Here is a 20891-nt window from a genome sequence, read left to right on the forward strand (position 1 = left end):
TCCAGGTGCTCAAGGCTATGGATGGATGGATATCGTCTGTATGCATCAAGTGTTTGCGTGAAACTGGAGATCTTAAACCGGACTCTTAAACTAGAACCAGAAGGACGTTTAAATACCAAAGCAAGACAATTTGAGTTTTATGATTTTTTTTTTATATATATATATATATATATAAGTGAACGTGTCTGTGTGTCTGTGTACATTTCCCTATACAATAACTTTGTCAATTTTTAGTCTACAGACTCGAAATTTGATATACAGGGTACTGAGATTTGGGAAAATCTTTGTGATCGGTTTTCGGCCAGAAATTTTACTGTTAAGGGGTCAAAGTTCAACGATTTGACCTTTGAGAACTCTACCAAACTCCATTTTGGGTCTAAACACTTGAAATTTTAGATATAGATTCCTTGGACATGGATCTAACTTAATAACTTGATTTGAGCCCTAAACAATAAATGTTAAGGGGTCATAATAGGGGTCAAAGTTTAAAAAATTGACCTTTTTTTTTTTGCTCAGCATACACCTCACACCCGGGCAACGCCGGGCACCCATGCTAGTATATATATATGCCTTACTTATTCAGAGAATAATTCGATATTTCCTTGAAAAATACTTTCATTTACAAGCAATTTTTTCTGCTTATTTCAAGAACATATTTTCATGATATACAAAATGTACCAATATTCAAGAAGAGGCTTCATCAGTGTATAAATATTCTACAGTCTGGCTAAAAAAATTAAAATGCATCTAATATTCATTTAATATATATATATATATATATATATATATATATTACAATAGAAAAATGCAAGGATGAAAAGTAATATGGTTAAGTTTAAACATGGAAAAGTAAAGGACTTGTTAAAACTGGAAAAAACAAAGGACAAGATATTTTAGTAAAAAATATAATAAATTTATAACTTAAAATATTGCAGCATTAAGAATTGATTATATAATGTTATAAATTGAATTTTTTTTTTAATTCTTAATGCTGTAATATTTTAAGTTATAAATTTATTATATTTTTTACTAGAATATCTTATCCTTTTATTTTCCAGTTTTAACAACTAGTCCTTTACTTTTCCATGTTTAAGCTTAACCATGTTACTTTTCATCCTCGCATTTTTCTAATGTAATCCATGATTTTTCCAGGCGTCCAGTAAATTCACTTGTTCTTTGTTTAATTTTAGTCTTATTTTTTTGCCCTGATAAACACATATAAAAATGTACGGCACTTGCCTGCTTTCAATAAAATCACCTAATTATCTCCCTTTCATTGTCTCTTTTTTACTTGTTACTTCTCTTTTCGTGAGAGCGGTGAATTGGTAGCAACAGTAGTCACTCAAGTGACATGGTTGCTATGAAAACCAGTCATAAAAATCGTCGCTCACCTCCTTACGTTTTTTTTTATTTTAAACACCAGTAAATTCATGATAACTTTTCTTTTACTGAAAAAAAAATTGAATTTGTTTTCACAATGTAGTTGAAAAGGTGATCTATAAACTGTAATAATTGTTTTAAATTTGATCAAAAAATGAATGAGCGGTGAAGTTTTAAAAACAGTTTTAAATGACTAAAACTACCACGTATTCATATATTCAAACACTACAATGTTTGAATGATATTTACTTTTCAATTAAAATTCAAAAGGGAAACCTTTTATTTAACTTATGTTTTTTGCAATAAAGGTTCATCTTTTGGTTCATTCTTTGTTGATGTTATCCTCTATTATTTACAGTGTTCATATTCAGTTAACATTTTTACTTATATGTTAAGTTTGGAGGGTTTTTTTTTACAAACAAAAACGTAAAATTTTCCCAAAAGTTATGTTTTTGTTTCCTTTATCTTTGTCCATTTTTTATTTCTCCAGTCTGATTCTTCAGAGCCGTTTCACCAAGTTCCGCATGTCGATTCTGTGTCTCAACTTCCTATTAGACGATCCATCGTTCTACAACAACTTGGAAATAGGTAAGGACATTCTACACACTAAACCTTCAACCGTGAACTTCTTATTTGTTTTGATTTTTACACTAAGTTACCAAATAAAAGAATAACCTTTCTATATAAATTGTAATTAAAGACACTTGAATAAATGGTCATGTACATTTGGAAAAGAAATTATCCATTATAGCAGGGTTTCCCAAAGTGAGCTCCATGGAGCCCTTGGGTCCATCAGTGAGGCGGAGGGGCTTTGGAAAACCCTTCCTTAAAGAGGATCAAATGCTTTATATGGAAAAATTAAATAGCTGCAGACATTCAATTATTTATCTTTTTTACTGGAAAGAGATATGGTAAATAACTACAGGTGTAAAGAGTTTCATGAAAAAAAAAATTAAAAAATAAATTAACAAAAAAATGCAACAATTTTTGATTAATCAAAAACAAAAAATAGTTGTAAACATTATCATTAGTTAGTGCTAAACTTTGAAATGAATGTTTTTCATATTTATTTTAGAAATTACCTATGAAAAACCTTTGCCCTGCTCAGCGACTCCATGATGTCTTGGAGTTTGAGAAACGCTGCATCATGTTACTCTGCGATTCTAATTGAGTTGTATGAGCCACCTCTTTGTTGCTATTACTTTATTTCTTTCTCTACTTTACTTTCTCTACTTTGGAATGACAATGCTGATGCTCAGGTATTTTTTATAGGCCAGAGTGCACTTATCCGAATAATTTCAAAACCGCATTTGTGTGTAACCTCAGTGTAAGAAAGTCTGCAGGAGGTTGACATGAAATCAATGTAAGGGGGATAATTCTAACATAAAATTTTGTTGGCTGCTGAAAAGATCAGTTTTAAGCATGACTGTATCTGCTGTTGCTCAGACAAAGAAAAGAGCATTTTATATCAAGAAACTTTTTGTGATGAAAAAACTGTTAAATCAATGGTTGACTCTCATGTCATCACATAATCTGAGACTCTGTGTATTTGGAAAAATAGCAACCCGACATCATAACAATCACCAGTCCTTAATTTCACTATTTAGCATCCCAATTTGAAAGAAATTACTTTATAGAGCTATTTTAAAATATTTCAAACAATAGAAAATGAATAGATGTGTGAACATGTTTTAAATAAAGTATTACATTATGACTGCTCTTTTCTTTTTGAAAAAATGGCCAAAATCCTTGGCTTAACATTGACAGTGAACATAAGTTGGAACAGATACGTCGAGGGCATTGCCGCAAGGTAGGTTAGATCTTTCTACTGTACTAGAAAGCTACTTATGCCTGAGAGTATCCTGTAACTCCACAAGGCAACCATTCACTGATACATGGAGTATTGTTGTCACATTTGGGCTTGTACATCTGCTACTAGTCGCTCATTCCTGGACAGGATTCAAAAGATGGTCGCCAACTTAATAGGTCAGCTAGGCTTCAACCTCTGTCCCATCAACGAAATGTTGCATCCGTCTGCCTGTTTTACAAGTATTTTAATGGTAGATGCTCCGATGAACTACAAGTCCTTGTACCCCATTGATGTAAATATCCCCCCCCCCCGGAAAACCCTACAAGCAGCAAAATCCCACCCCTACACAGTAGAGATCCCTAGATATAAGAAAGCCTTCTACTCCAATAGTTTCTTCTTCCGAACTGCTAAACTTTGGTATTCCCTTCCAGGTTCCTGCTTTCCCAACTGTACTGACATGCAGAAGTTCAAGTGTAATGTAAACAGACATCTTGCTGCTCAACTCCCTACATAGAATCCCTGCAATTTATGTCCCAGATAGCAGCCCCCTACATCAAAGTGGCACTGTGCCTTGTTTGGAGTGAAACTGTAATAACAAAAGTTTTTTTAAAAAACAAAGCAATCAAACAACAAAAATTACTTCCATCATCGTTATCATCATCATATTCAGTTCAACGTCTGTTTTACATGATGGCATGTATTGGACAGCTTTAAGAAATTGACTTCCAAATGAACCGATCATTAACCAGGTCTTTATCACTCTTTCTCTCAGCCTATTTTTATCACTTCCTCCAATATTTTCCTTGGCTTTTCCCTGTGAACTGGATCTGCTATCTTAACAGTTCTACAGCTAATAACATAAGAACTCTCATTCATTATTTAAAGGTGATCATACCATCAAAGTCTTTTGGACTGCATAGATTTCCCTTTTTTGTCAAAATTTCATCTTCCCCTGAGGTCATCATAACTAAACCTATCTTTAAAACTCACATTACACAACCATTGTATCATTTTCATTTTTATGTTCATGCAACACATGTCCTCAACTCTGGCCAGGTTTCACTTCCATACATCATCACACTGTCTACACATGCCTGAAATATCCTTTCCTTGATCAACAATGTTAACGCTTTACTGGTTAGTAATTGCAAAAGCTCTCTAGATTTACTCCATTGATTCCTAACTTTTATAATCACGCTAGCACCTGCTCCGCCCTGTGCTCTAATGGTATCACTAAGGTTACAAAACTTTTGACAACTTCAATAGATTCGTTATCCAGATATACTTTATCCACATCTGAATTCTCATCCATTGTCTTTCACATAAATTTGTTTTCCACTCTTTCAACCTCTCAATAATTCTACTGCATTTCTTGTGTACCCAACACTTACAGGTATCACAAAAGATGAATTGTGCCAGATTTCCTTTCCACAAACTGAGCAGAAGAACTTTTTTTGAGGATCTTTCCAACATTGCAATCACTGGTCATCAATTTGAGTTTGGCACGATTAACATTCAAACATTTGTTTTCATAGCATTACTCCAAGTCTTTAACAAGTAGGTCTGCCATTGTTTCATGGGCAAATATTTGTAACATTACATGCCAGTTGTAGCTGACAGAACGAGAATCATCTACTCCTGTTGATTAAATAAAGGGTTCAGTTTAAGATTCCATACTGTATGCCAGTTTTAAAAAATGTATCTGAAGATGGTCAGACTGAAAATGTAAAATAATAACCAAGGTGAGAATAGTAGTCCAAATAATACAAATTATTAATCCTCATCTCAAATAGTCCAAAACGATACTCGTGGACGCTTCTACACTATCAGAACGAAATTTTGTAGCCGATAAATTTTCAGATAACAAAGCAATGGTTTCTACAGATATATTTTTTGTCAATTCTAATAAATTACAATGTTAGCTTCCAAATTATGCAATCGAAATTACCTGAATATTACTGAATTATTAAAAAAGAAAAAAAATCTTATGTTTTTATGAAATCGAAACTGAAAATTACCTCCCTTTTGAACTCTCTTGTGTCTTACATGAACAAATACAATCGTTTTCTCTAAATTCTAGTTTCCATTTTCTTTAATAAATAATTTTCTACCTTAGCGATTTTCGTAATTTTTAATAAAATCATCTTAAAAATACCATTGTTTTTATGTGAAATTCAGCATTACGATTTTCAAAATTTCGTCCTGATAGTGTAGAAGTGCCTACTTGTGTTATTAGGAATCGAACTGTACACGTTACTTTAGTAATTCATAAAAATAAAAAAATGAATAAAACTCCCACTTTGCTTCTGCCCCAAGCATGTGGTGCATTTTTCTCTCCTTTTTTCTTTCTCTTCTCACACACACTTACTAATTTGCATATGTGCATTTCTTGGCTACTGCTGCTAATCTCTTCGCAAGCCAGCCATCCTTCACTGTTGCTGATACCTTCTCATACACTCATATGCGCCATGTTATATATTAAATCAGCAATATATATCTCTTCTGGACAAGCCATATGAAACTCCCTGAACAATGTTTCTAAGACATATTTGGAAAAAAAATAGACTCAATACAGAATGCTGATCCATTCGTACTCTAACATTAAAGCTGTCACTGATTAATTAATTTATTAATTCTAACATGATTTGAACATTTCTGTACATTGATTGAATAAACTTGTAGAAATAATGATAGGCTGAGAAGTCTCATTCTATATATAACAACTTTATTGCTTATCTTTTGTTAGTAGGTTTTTATAGAAAAAAGGTTAGTGTTGCAAAGAATTCCTGTGTAGAGATGTTGATGAATAGATAGAACTGTTGAAAGAGAAAGAGTTTATGTGTGTGTGTGTGTGTGTAGTAGTAGTAGAAACGTATGTCCATATGTACAGACAGGCACAAAATAAGAGACTGCACTGTAAGAAGAAGAGTTTATTCAAATTGAAGTCTGGTTGCCATGTTGGATTATTTGTATTCTTAGTCGGAGCCAGGCCCAAAAGCTGGGTGAGTTCTGTTAAGTCTCAAGATAGGGACAGATCAAATCTCGTTAGGGACAGATCCGTTTCACATGGAGTTATTGTCAGTCCAAGATCCAAGAAGAAAGAGAGTGTTGCCATGGTTTCACCTTTATGAGCTTTGTCATGTGTTTGGCTCACCAGAAAGATGGCATCTGATTGGGCCAGCCAGAAAGGAAGTTCACTGTTACTACCAATCAGCAATATTGTTGTATAGCAAACATATTCTAAATCTTAAGCCGTCAGCATATGCTGCTACTGTTGTTATAAACTTCACCAACCGCTCGTCTGTCTCTAGTTTATGTAAAACTTACAAGATAACCTCTCTTGGCATTCTATCAAAACTTGTAGTCATTTCTCTGGATGTGCTGTCAGAGTGCATGATTCACAGGGTTTTTTAATGTTCTCGACATAAAATATTTTTTCAGATTTTGTTTTTCATTCTTTTTATTTATTTTTATTTTTTTAAATGTTTTGCTTTAAACGTTTTCCTGAATTGCTTTTCCATTTCTTTTTTCTTTAGAATGAATGAACTCCTAAACCCGATGGATGTTATGATTGGAGAAATATCAACAGAAATTAAAGAACTTGTTTCCACTTTCAAGTAAGGATTTGCTTCTTTTTATTTCCTGCTAGTTTCTCTTTCTTTATTTATTATATAAAATTAATTTTAATTTGAATCTAGATATTTTCAAAGTTTTTATATGTCCGTTCAGGTTATGCGATATTCCCTTCATAAATGGCGTTTCCAGGGGAAAATATTCAGTTCTATCTTTGTTTTCTTCAGGACAATCAAAGAACAAGGGAGATTACTCTTTTGTCTTAGTCAACTCTATTCAATTTAAACTTAAAATTAATGCTTTTTTATAAGTCGATTTTTAATTAAGAAACTTCATTACTAAAATCCATATTTTTTTTATTCTTCTGTCGTAGTATGACCAATCATCCATGGAAAACATTTAAAACTTAATAAAACTCTGGGATATTTATGCTATTTTTAAAAATATCCAACAGTCATAAGAATCTAATTTTTATATTATTTGGATTATTCAGACTACTGTTCTCATCTTTAGTGTTATTTTTACAATGTTTTGGTTTCTATAACCTCTGACCTTCTTCAGATGTATCTTGTCAAACTCTGGAATCTGCATCAACGAAACATTGTGAAATTAGAACATTAGTTTGAAGAATCCAAATTATCAATCCTTATCTCAAAACTCCAAAAACATTTTTTTTGTTTTTTACAAAAAAAAATCGTTGGCTTTTTTTGATTAAAAGTCAACCAACAACTCTAATACATTCTTATAAATCGATTTTAAAATAAAAGTAAAACAAATATTAGTAAAGAATCAAATTATTGAATTTTGTTTTTGTCTACATCCACGCAATGCCAGCTTAATCAAACTCTGAAGTATTTTTTTCCATTTTCTAACAATCGAAAAAGAACAGCTAAATTTTATTTTTTAAAAATCCTGAATGAAAATTAATTTTCATCAAAAACCATAACACATTTGCATAATTCTATTTTGCTCAAATAAAAGTGAAATAAATATCCGTAAAAGTTCACATTCTTATTTTCATTAACAATCAATCATGAATCCATTTTTTACACTCATTATAAAATGAGGCTTGCATTAGTCTAAGTAATCACAAGACAAGCCAGGTTGCTACCTATGCAGGATTCATGTTTATAATTGTTGAATCAGATGGGTTTTTGAGGGGATGTGGGGGGGGGTCTTTTCTCTGAATATTACCTTTTAGTGTTTTCATTCCTCCTCACTTTCAGTATCCTTCCTTTTTATGTATTTCATCTATTTGTGACTATTTTTTTCAATGATATTTGTTCATCTCTGATGAGTTGTATGATGGCACAATAAACTATTTTCTAATGAAACGTGTGTAAGAACAATAATGCAAAAAATATAGATATTCACCTATATTATAAGTAAAATAATAAAAAATAAGTAAAAATTATGATTGTGAACCGATTTTGTTCTTTGGTTATTAGTATGTAACTTGTCAGTGTGTATGTGTGTATATATATATATATATATATATATATATATATATAGTAATTTATAAAATATATATGGCGATTAAGCTACACTGAATATTCTGCGTTTCATCCAACTATAGGATTCGAATCCTATAGTTGGATGAAACGCAGAATATTCAGTGTAGCTTAATCGCCATATATATTTTATAAATTACTAACTAGCTCTACCTACCTATTGAGCACTTTTGAAGTAAATACTTAAAGTTTACGCATAAATCTATACTTTCGTATATTAAATTTATGTGAATAAATGAAGTAGTTATATATATATATATATATATATATATATATATATATATATATTTATATGTTTTGAGAATATATTTGGCAATATATTTTTAAAAAATTATTACCTAGCTCTACTTATGAATCGAGCACTTTTGAAGTAAATACTGAAAATGTTTACATAAACATTTATGTAGATACATAAAATAATATATATAATATATATATATATATTAGTTTTTGTCATTTTTTTTTAGTAAACCTATGACCAAAACATGTCTGCATATATGTAGGCAAAATGTTTGATAAATAAAATTTATGTTGATGAGTAAAATTTCCAGCTACCGTTAATAATAAGTCAACCCTATTGAGTGCTGATATTGTTAATAGAAATATTAAGCCCTTCCTTGTGACTGGTGCTGTAATGGCTAGAATTTCTTGTCTAGAATCTTGCTTGTCTAGCTGCACTGAAGAGTTGTGATACAACAAAATAGTCTGTGGATGATTATATATTTTTATAGTCTGTCTTTTCTACAACTATTATTATCGCATGTCTTCCTCAGAATTGTCTGATCTGTTCCCTGCTTCCTTTGTTCCAGCTACTTTGACTCATTAGTTTAGGTTTAGTGGTCTTCATCAATTTTCTGATTCAATACTTCGTTGTAATACAGCTTTTTATTCTAGCAGCTTCTTTCCAAGGACTGCGAGTTACTGGAACTCTCATCTTGCTCACTGTTTCCTCCTACCTACAGCCTTGGTCTTTTCAAAAGTCAATATGCATCTCCTGTTTTTGCAATAATCATCTTTAGTTCTTCTTAGCTCCTTACATCAAGTGGCTTCATGCCTGGTCTCTAGCGAGTTCCATGAAAAAAAATACAGTTCTTTCTTTCATTTTCTATATTCCTCTATCTCTAGTTTTCTCTTTCTCTCTCTTTCCTATATATTTCTCTCTCCTCTATCTCCTTCTCTTTATCCCACTTACCCTCTCTATCTTTTCCCCTTTTTTCTATCACCAGTAGCGTAAATCAAATGTACAAATTTACAATTTCATCGCACACTGCTGGACTATTGTTAAGAATTTACCCCTTTATTCAATGAAGCATTTACAACAGATATTTTGTTTTTGTATTAAATACACCCCACCCCATACTAAAAAAGTGTTGAGTTGCTGTTAAACAGACAAATCAAATCAAATTTATAATTTTTCTCATAAATATTCATGAAAGTCATGCAGTATCCCCAACAGAACTTGAAACTTTTCAAACATGACACACCACGTCCCATAGTCCATCAACCTTCCAGACGTTTTATTAAAATTCATTCTAAATAATTTGATTTTTCTCATTTACAGTTTGCAAAGCAACAATATCACTTTTAAACCAACCGAATGGTCTGTCATTGGTATCTTCATGATTGTCATGTAAGTACAACTTAAACCCTAACCACCTTTTCTTGTTTTTACTTTCATAAATATTCTTTCTCTCTCCTACTTTTGCAGATATTACTAGGAGAGAAGCGCCCGGCTTTGCCCGGTCATAAAATATGCTTAAATATGATATTTTAATTTGTCCAGATTTCGTGTATATTATTATAGAGTCGTGATTTCAAAAGTAAACAAAAACATATTTTGGTGCCATCAGCTAGAATCAAAACCGAAAGCAAAACTATATCATTCAAAGCTGGTGATGTTACCACTGTACCAACGTAATACACATATGATCAATCAATCAATAAGGGTTTTATCACTCAATGAGGAATTCGTCCCTGGACTTTAGTCATCTAACTCTGTCCCGAGCTATCCGCTGCCATGTGGGACCCATGTGTTGTCTCAGGTCATTCCTCCATCTCGTTCTTGGTCTGCCCTTTAGCTTCTTATGTTCACAAGGTGTCCATTCTGTTGACATGTTGTCTGGCTACGTGTCCTGTCTATCTGTGTTTGGATGTTTTGATGGCAGTATTGATGTCAATAACTTTTGTTTGTTGGCAGATCCAGATGTTTGTATTTCTGTCTTGTAGAGTGATGCCGTACATCTTCCTTTGTACCACTTCCAAAATTTCACATATGAAATAGATACGCATATGAACTGATTAAAAATAAACTTAAGATGAATTTACAAAATGTATACTGATTTTTTTTCAATTTTAACCCCTCAAAAACTATTTTAACTTTTTTATCCTCAAAAACTATTTTAACTTTTTTATCCTCAAAAACTATTTTAACTTTTTTATCCTCAAAAACTATTTTAACTTTTTTATCCTCAAAAACTATTTTAACTTTTTTATCCTCAAAAACTATTTTAACTTTTTTATCCTCAAAAACTATTTTAACTTTTTTATCCTCAAAAACTATTTTAACTTTTTTATCCTCAAAAACTATTTTAACTTTTTTATCCTCAAAAACTATTTTAACTTTTTTATCCTCAAAAACTATTTTAACTTTTTTATCCTCAAAAACTATTTTAACTTTTTTATCCTCAAAAACTATTTTACTTTTTTATCCTCAAAAACTATTTTACTTTTTTATCCTCAAAAACTATTTTAACTTTTTTATCCTCAAAAACTTATTTTAACTTTTTTATCCTCAAAAACTTATTTTAACTTTTTTATCCTCAAAAACTTATTTTAACTTTTTTATCCTCAAAAACTATTTTAACTTTTTTATCCTCAAAAACTTATTTTAACTTTTTTATCCTCAAAAACTTATTTTAACTTTTTTATCCTCAAAAACTATTTTAACTTTTTTATCCTCAAAAACTATTTTAACTTTTTTATCCTCAAAAACTATTTTAACTTTTTTATCCTCAAAAACTTATTTTAACTTTTTTATCCTCAAAAACTTATTTTAACTTTTTTATCCTCAAAAACTTATTTTAACTTTTTTATCCTCAAAAACTTATTTTAACTTTTTTATCCTCAAAAACTTATTTTAACTTTTTTATCCTCAAAAACTTATTTTAACTTTTTTATCCTCAAAAACTTATTTTAACTTTTTTATCCTCAAAAACTTATTTTAACTTTTTTATCCTCAAAAACTTATTTTAACTTTTTTATCCTCAAAAACTATTTTAACTGGCTAAAGATCCATAAAAAAATAATCCAATCATTTGAGGCCCCTAGCATTGTTCTACGACTTTTCGTTTCAGAAGAGATAGAGTTTGAAAATATGGAGAAAGACAACCAGAAATAATGAGTTTTATAAATTAGATTGAATCAATTGTAAATCTGCAGATCATATATGCCAACTAACAAGCGCATTGGTGTGATGCACACCATGTGCTTCACCGTATTAAGTTAACATATCAGATCAGTTTTCTCCAGCCATTTCATTATCAACTGTCTGGAGTCACTGCCATCAAACATTGGTATTATCTTTGGGTCGAAAAACATAATTGCCGAAATAGCTTTTAACTTCATGAGGGAATAGAAACGGAATCAACTCAACAACAAAAAACAAATATATTGTTATCGCACGTTATAGTATAAGTGCAACATCTATAAAATCAAGCAAACAACATGTAAATCTAACACTTCCGTCTACACAACTCGACACGAAAAATACCATCGATATGACCTGATGCGGTACCAAATACTTCCATCAACACAATTTGGTACAATCTTGAACAATTCTGTCAACAAGTTCCTGAACAATTCCATCTACACACCCCAACATGATCCCAGACAACACCATCAATACAACACGATCTGGCCCGATTCAAACAATTTCATTGATATAACCCAACACATTACTAGAGCAACCTTGGCAGTTACTCCATAAATGACTCTTGCCTTGTCTTTTTCCTTGGACAATCTCATTTTTGCCATAGGTGGGCCCGACTAAGACGCTGACACATAATTCTTGAACTCTTCCGTGCATGACCATAACACATGTATATTAATCTGCTTATGTAGTTTAGTGCATGCATTAAAACTTCTATTAAAATTAGTTAAGTACTATGAAGGGGTGTATTTATAAAAACATTATTTGGCTGCACATTTGAAGAAATGTTTCAGTCAGAACTATAAATAGCCAGATTTCTTCAGGTCAAACTTATCATGATGCCAATAGGAAGTTATATAAAACAATATTTCCTTTGGAAACTGATTGTCTGTTCAACTGATAAAAAGAAATAATTCTTAGATTTTATCTTTTATTTTTATTTTTAAATTTATTTTTTTTATTCTTAAGGAAAGTCAGATGTTATGATCTCAGCTAAGTTAGTGACACAGATTTACTATATTATAAACATGCAGTATACTACAACATACAACATCTACAGGCACATAATATGGAGGTTATTTCAAGTACATACACACTCTAAACTAGCATTTCTTTAAATAGAAAAGATACATATACCTGCAGATAGCAGCTAATTAGATGATATATATATATATAGACAGAGAGATAATTTTTAAAACAACATTTCAAAATTCTTTTTTTGAGCTTCACAAATGCATATAATATATATATACATATATAATTAAATTATAATTCTTCTATACCTACAGACACTAGTGTTTCATGCTTAAGCAATCATCAGTGTAGGAGGTGACAATTCCTTCCAGACAGGAGATTCGTTCTCAGCCACGAATGAAGGCAATAAACAACTAATAAAGACTAAATTACTAAAATAAAAGTAAAAAGTGTAATAAAAATAAAATTTTAAAATGATATTACACAAATTTCAAACTGGATAAAAGAAAAAACTTAACACAAATTTTTTTTCTGCTTATTTTACCATTATTTCTTGTCACTTTGGATTTCTCTTTGCTGCTAAACTCATGTAACACTTTGCTTTATTGTAGATTTATTGTGCAGCCATCTTTACAGACTGCAAGGAGATTGTTTTAAGTTGCTTTTGAAAATAACATTTTTCATTTAACAGGAGAAAGTAGGTAGAATCTGTCAAATAACAAATACAAAAGTTGATTTTTTTTTTTTTTTTTTCTCTCATCAGGTTGTCAAAGAAATTGAAGAGACTTGATGTCGCTCTGCAGAAAACAAAAGTCGAAGAAAAATTCACTGCAATTCTGAAAAAGTATAATTTGAATCTTCAGGAAGTTCAACACATTTTAGACAATAAAATGTTGCATCGGTGAACCACTCCCCCATGATTTCCTAAGACAAATGCAAAAAGAAGACAGATCTCACAGTCTTGTGATTTTCTTTTAAATGAAAAGAGTAATTTGCTGCTGTTTATTCAAATTGAAATTGTAAGCATAAAAAAGACAAAAAACAATTGAAACTTTGTTGATGCATTTGCTTGAGAACATGCAAAAAAGTTTCAAAATCAAATAATTTTTTAGCACAATTTATTCTGTGTTCATTAAATCAATAGTTTTCTCTCCAAAGTAAACTTTTTTGTAAAAAGAAAAACGAGACATTCTCGGATGTGTCTCTCCGATGATGGGCAGATGCTAAACACTTCAATTTGTACGTGATTTAAAAAACCAAGCAGACATAAATACTTTATCAAATTTTTAGATGCTTGTCCAGAATTCCCCTTCTCTTCCATGAAAAAACAAAAATAAAATCTGTATTATGTACATACCTGTGACAGAAAAAAATATTGCACATGAAATCATGTAAATTAAGTTGTTTTATTTTTAGAAAGAAAATCATTTTTAAGTGAATTTGAGTTTTTGCCATATGTTAAGAGTGGTTTTCTAAAATCTTGATTTGGAGTTATCTCCCTTGTTTCCTCAGACTGTTTTCAAGCTAGCGCTACAAGATAGTCACTCGTAGCTTAGCTATAAAATTTGATTTTTTTTTTATCTAAAAAATCATACTATTTGATCAATTTTTTTGTGATTTTTTAGTGTACAATATTTTCATTTTGTCATGAATACATTATACAGATATTTTTTTATCAGGAAGGGGCAGTTCTGAAGAAGCGCCAATTTTTTTGCTTTTTGATGGAAACAATTGGATTTTTGAATTTTGTTGTCTTTACAAATCAACCATTTTTGACCTTGTTGAAAAGTAAAAAAAAATATTTTCTACTGTTAAATATTTTATTTTAATAAAAAGAAAATATGTCACCTTGAAGTTGTTTTAATATCAGTCATAACACTACATGTAGTCTTTATCTATATACGAGTGATTGAAAAATAATTATTTTATTTGCCTCTTCTTCTGGTTAGACACAAGATCAAGTGTGGGTTTGATGAAATTGTATCTGTGAAACAAACTGGATTTGAACTTGGTACTTTCAGGTTTTCAGTTGGTGTTGTTAACCACTTAGCCACCATCACAAAGCACTCGTTTTTCTGTGTCTTTCTTTATTTTATTTATTACTAGCGAGGGGTACCCGGCGTTGCCCGGGTGTTTTTCGGGGTATGTGAAAAAAAGCGAAAATGTGAAAAAAAAACAGGTGCCCGTGAAAAAAAAAAAACGAAGCCTTCACGACGCGCAGTTGGAAAATAGTAAAGTGTTAAAAAAAAAAAACAGGTGCGCGTTTTTGATTGACGTGACGGCGATAGGTATTCAGCAGTTATTTTGTGCGGGACAGTTTTGAATAAATGGGTTTGTTTGTTTTTAAAAATCCGCTCCCTGTTTATTAGGAAGAGCAAAATGAAAGCTACAGTCTGATATGACGAAGTCGACATTGAACAAACGTTACTTAGCTCTCTTGAGACACCTGGCTTTCGGCCTGTGATTAGAGTCGAGTATCGCTTTTTTTATACCGAAAACCGAATTTAACGCGTGCTGATGCGGGAAATGTTGAATAATTAACGTTTGAAAGTCAATAAAATTAAATAGACAGGCGAGCTCCGTGGGTAATTCTGAGATATTACAATTTATAGATGATATAAAAAGTTTTAAGAAGTTGTGAACCGAGCAAGCGCTTCTCTGAAAGAAGCCTTTCGTGGACATCGAGGAAAAGCGTACATGATGATTGCAACGTCTTGTCAGGCGAGTGCCACTCCCTCAGACATTTAAAATCCATGAGCCCAAATGCCTGAGGGAGTATCTATACAAATATAATGTTACAGAGTCTTAGCTTTGTACGACAGCTAAGTCTCTCTCTCGGTTCAAAATGTTGAGATCCAGCAACAAGCAAGAGCAAGATAGCCAGCAACAAATTAAACTGCAGACCAGCTTAATGCGGGTAATGGTCTTCCGCTTTATGGTACTTTAAATCAGAGATTTGCTTCTCCTAGAAAGGTTGTCTTCACCACGGCTTACGGGAGCCCTCTCCACCCCAATACACATACACACACACAAATATACACGGTGCTAGTTGGCTGTTGACCCAGAAAAAGAGTTCATTCGCCCTTTGGAAGGTCTTGTTTTTAATCCTTCAGGGAGACTAGCCGCCCTCCTCACCAAACAAGTCTGGTGGGGGAACCAGTTTAGGCGCCTGTGACTCGACCATGAGGCAGGTAGTACTGGGTTACATGGTACCAGTAGCACATGACATGACCTGACATATAAAGCGTACGTACATACATACATACATTTTCGCTTTTATATATATAGATTTTTTTTATTCAATTTTCACCCCAAACAAGGCACACTGCCACTTTGAAGCAGGGGGCTACTATCAGGGACTTAATTTCCAGGGTCATTATGGAGGGAGATGAGTAGAAGGATGTTTGTTTACATTACACTTGAACTTCTGCATATCAGTATAGTTGGGAAAGCAGAATCCCGGAAGGGAGTTCCAAAGACTTGCAGTTCTGGGGAAGAAACTATAGTAAAAGGCTTTCTTACACCTAGGGATCTCTACTGTAAAGGGATGAGACTTAGTAGCTTGTCGGGTTTATCGGGGGTAGTTATGTCGAGGAGGTACAAGTGTTTGCAGTTCGTCAGAGCATTCACCATTAAAGTATTTGTAGAACAGGCAGGTGGATGCAACATCTCGTCGATGGGACAGAGGCTGAAGCCTAGATGACAGTTCAGGACCTATCAGGTTGGTGACTCTCTTTTGAACCCTGTCCAGGAGCGAGAGACACGCAGCAGATGCACCAGCCCAGATGTGACAACAGTACTCCATAGATGGGCGAATGGTGGCCTTATAGAGGTAGAGGATACTGTCAGGCGTAAGTAGTTTTCTAGCACGGTAGAGAGAGCCCACCTTCCTTGCAGCAGCCTTGGCAATGCTCTCAATGTATCTATTCCAGTTCATATTCCCTGTAAACGTTAGGCCGAGGAGTTTAAAAGAAGTACTTTCAGTCAATGTGTTCTTGGCCATTGCTATTGATGGTAGAGAAGGTTTCTTGTAGTTATTGAAGGAAACAAGCTTAGTCTTAGCAGCATTGAATGTGACCATCCATTTTTTTCCCCATTCCACTACAGATTGGAGGTCATCCTCTAGTGTTTCTGCCATCTCCTTGGATATGTGTTAATTTGTTTTCCCCTCATATCTGTTATAGAGAGTGGTGTCATCGGCAAATATATCCATCTCCGATACAATTTTATCAGGGAGGTCATTTATGAATATCAGGAATAATAGAGGTCCAAGGATAGACCCCTGAGGTACTCCCGCATTTATGTTATATTGTTTAGATGTACGACCGTCGAGGACAACTTTGATTTTTCTCTTACTTAAGGATTTAATTACATTATGAATTCTTCCAGTGATTCCATATGATCTAATTTTCCTTAGAAGACCATCGTGCTATACCCTGTCAAAAGCCTTAGATATATCAAGGGCTACCACTCTACCCTCCCCTGTTTTGTCCAATGAACGGTATATACGTTCAGAAACTACAGTTAAGATATCTGCTGTTGAACAGGCTTGCCTGAATCCATATTGTTTGTCAGTCAGGAGTTTAGCAGCTGTTAGGTGCTGGACTAGGGCTTGATTTACTAAGGACTCAAATATTTTGTTGAAAAGCGGGAAGAGGCTAATGGGGTGATAATTGACTTGGCTGCTAAAAACAGCCTATCCTGCCTTGACAGAGTACAAAATAGACTTCGTGGCTTAGTGGGGGATGCCCTTTTCTCTTCCCTGCAACCTCTCTCCCACAGAAGAGACGTTGCGAGCCTATCCTTGTTTTATCGTTATTTCCATGGCTGGTGCTCGTCTGAACTCCAATCTCTGGTCCCCCTTCGCCAATCTTTCACGAAAAACACCCGTCTAGCTGAATCCACTGTCAAATATTTCCCCCACTCTTTATCTGTGCCTAAGTCAAAACATAGATTCCATGAACAAAGCTTCTTTCTTAGAACTGCATGCCTGTGGAACTCTGTTCCGTCTGCCTGCTTCCCACCTGACTAAAACCTGGATGCCTTCAAGTCCAACGTAAAAAAATTCCTAATGAACCGCCACCTCAAGTAAACACTTCAATAAATCTCCACACTAACGTAATGTACTTGCAATAACCCTTATCCCTGAGTGACTTCCGGGCCTTGATAAGTGGTGACCACCGTGTAAAAAAAAAATTTAGTGGGTCAGTTATTTCACCAGAATTCTTGAAGACTGGTACCACAGAAGCGGTTTTCCAGCAGTCGGGAAAGCAAGATTCATTGTAAAGTTTGGAGAGAACTGGAGCAACCTCGGCAGAGCATTTTTTTAATAGCACAGCCGGGATGAGATCTGGTCGACATGCTTTTGAGGTGTCTAGGTTTTTTTATAATAGCATGTACCTGAGAAGGGGTGATTTTCAAATCGCCTAGTGTGGAGTCTGTTCGCAAAGGAAAATCAGGGAGGGAGGGAGTGGTGTACCGGGTCCAGTGTGGAGTTTGAGGCAAACCCACTGGCAAGCAGATTAGCCTTGTCAGTTGCCGTGCAAGCAACCTCATGATTGTTTAATAGTGGGGGAATAGTTGACTGCCCATTATTTACTACGCTGTCGTAGATTTTCCAAAAATCCCGAGTTCCTAATTTCTGTGCTTCGATGCGTTTTCTGGTGGTTTCAGAGTAATCTGTCTTAGCTGTCTCTATCACTCTCTTACAATTATTTCTAGCTTTTATAAACTTCTGTTTATTTGAGATGGACTTATGTCGGTTGAATCTGCGGAACGCATGCTGCCTTTGACAAATGGCAGCTGCACAAGCAGAAGTAAACCATTGGGGAGAGTGGGGCTTGCTATAGAATTTCCGTGTGGGAACATGTGCTTCAATAGCAGTTTTGAACCATTCAGTGGTCTCATTTGTACACTGTTCCGCTGGAAGAGTAAAGATATTTTGTCATGGGGCATCTTTGATGAGTTCCCTGATGGCTTCCCAATCAGCCTTTTTGTAATACCTCGTTGTTTTGAGTAGTAGGTCTTCAGTTTTAGGGCAAGAATTTAGGCTGATTTCTACCATTTTCACAGCGTGGTTAGCATTCCCGAGTGGCCAGTGGGCATTTGTTGTACAATCATCGGGAACCGTTGTCAGAAAGAGATCTAGAAGTGAGGCATGTTGATCTTGCTGGTCTGGGAAACGTGTCGGAAATGTAACCATTTGGGATAGGGAATGGGATATAGAAAAGCTATGTTTGTGCTATCAGCTACGTCTGTGTGATTTGAGAATCCTAGCCAGTTACTGTGGTGGACATTGAAGTCACCAAATACATGTATTTGTGTGCAAGTATCAAGGGAGAGTGCTATATCTATGCTGTCTGAGACTTTGTTTATTAGGGTACAGTATTGGGTTGAGGGAGAGCGGTAGAGAAAATACAAGTAGCTAATATTGTGTTGCATATTTAGTCTGAAGCACATAAAGGCCTGATCGTCTGATTCTAGTTTTATTTCTCTAGTCAGGGGGAGGGTGTTACGAATATAGACTCCAAGTCCATGTATATGTCTGTCCGAGTCCTTACAGTAGAGTGGGAGATAACCAGGCATGTTAAAGTGGTTAGAGGGAATGGAGGAGTGAAGGTTAGTTTCACTTAATGCTAAGATATCCGGGGTGTTTACAAGGAGAAATGACTCGACATCATCTAAGTTAGTTCTAAGCCCGCAGATATTCGTAAATGCAAGCCTCAAGGGAGGAGGCAGGTTGGTTTTCTTAAAGTTTGGTCCTGGTTTAAACGTAACTTTTGCTGGAGCTGTCATTTCATTTTATTTAATTTAAAAGTTTCAGTTAGGGTGAGTGAGTGAGGGGTTGCTGGACAAGTAGTTTTGCAGAATACCAGACATGCAATACAAGTAGACCATCAGCTGTCCTCACCCACAGGATTGTGACCTTTTCTATAAAATGTCATCTTCAAGTTGTTTTTATATATCGAAAATTATAATTGTTATGTTATCAGTCATAATAATACATGTAATCTCAATTTCATTTATATTAAAGTTGATTGAAAAATAACCCCATTATTTTATTTATCTCCTTTCCAAAACATGACACACATGGTTAGGTGTGGGTTTAATAAGAGTGTTTCTGTGGAACGAACTCGATTCAAACTTGACACAAACAGGTTTTCAGTCTGTATCATTCGCCACCCCCTATAAATAAGTGCTCATAATTTATTACTGAAAAATAATTTTTAAAAGAAATGTACGTGATAAGAGCGTGTATAGCATAGGGTTTCATTTTGAATTCAATATCCCCCCCCCCCAGCATTCACCACTAGTTTTGTAATCTGTCTGGGGAACTGCATCAACTGATTTCACAAGGAAGACATTTTTTACAACCTAATGAGTGGTGACTTATTAAGGATAAAAAACACTTGAGGATTCTTAGAACTGCACGCCTGTGGAACTCTGTTCCGTTTGCCTGCTTCCCTCCGAACTACAACTTGGATGTCTTCAAGTCCAATGTTAACAAATTCCTAATGAACCGCCCCCTTAATTAAACACTTCATCAAATCTCCACACTAACGTAATGTACTTGCAATAACCCTTATCCCTGAGTGGCTTCCGGGCCTTGATAAATGGTGATCACTGTGTAAAAAAAAAAAAAAAAAAAAAAAAAATGGTTACTGAGAAGAAGAGGCTGACAGTTGAATAATGATGAATACTATGAGGATTGAAAATCTCTAGTAACCACTCACATAAAACAATATGCAATCCAGAAAAAAGCAATTCCTCCTCCATTAAAAAAGCCTGTTAAGGATTTTTTTTTTTTTAAGATGGAGGATTGGTATTTTGATGAAATCTGAAAACATGCAGATTGTTGGCTTAGGTTATGAAGAATGATGCTCTTTTTTTAGAAATACATTCATAATGTCCCTCTTTACATCCAGTGTCAATTGTATAACAAATGTGTCGGGGGTGTTAGGATATATGACAGTGAATGTGCTTCCTCTCCCCAATGAATGTGGTCCCCCCCAGCTCTTTATCACTTGCCTACAGTACAAAGACGATCCATGATCCGATGGATCTGTCATGTGAAGTTTGTGCAAAACAAACACATCAAGTCAAAGGATTTCCTAAAAGCACTACACTTGCGTGTACAACTGAATCCTGTTTTCATGATTTTTGACGTGAAAGGTTTATCTATGTAGACCACAATCATTATGCGGAAAGTCTTTCT

At 33.9% G+C, this 20891-nt stretch overlaps 1 protein-coding gene across 1 annotated transcript in view; it reads left to right on the forward strand.

The window, feature by feature from the left end:
• The window catches only part of LOC145248362 (putative RNA polymerase II subunit B1 CTD phosphatase RPAP2), a 38912-nt gene extending 24382 nt beyond the window's left edge, over positions 1-14530 (forward strand). The window contains exons 7-10 of the mRNA XM_080110285.1: positions 1871-1968; positions 6727-6807; positions 9836-9904; positions 13440-14530. Of these exons, the coding sequence (XP_079966411.1) occupies positions 1871-1968; positions 6727-6807; positions 9836-9904; positions 13440-13581 (390 nt within the window). The 3' untranslated portion in view covers positions 13582-14530. The remainder of the gene's footprint in view (positions 1-1870; positions 1969-6726; positions 6808-9835; positions 9905-13439) is intronic.
• The last annotated feature ends 6361 nt before the right edge of the window (positions 14531-20891 follow it).

This window comes from Euprymna scolopes, chromosome 26 (assembly GCF_053919585.1).
Source record: "Euprymna scolopes isolate OS-2025 chromosome 26, ASM5391958v1, whole genome shotgun sequence".
NCBI lineage: Eukaryota > Metazoa > Mollusca > Cephalopoda > Sepiida > Sepiolidae > Euprymna > Euprymna scolopes.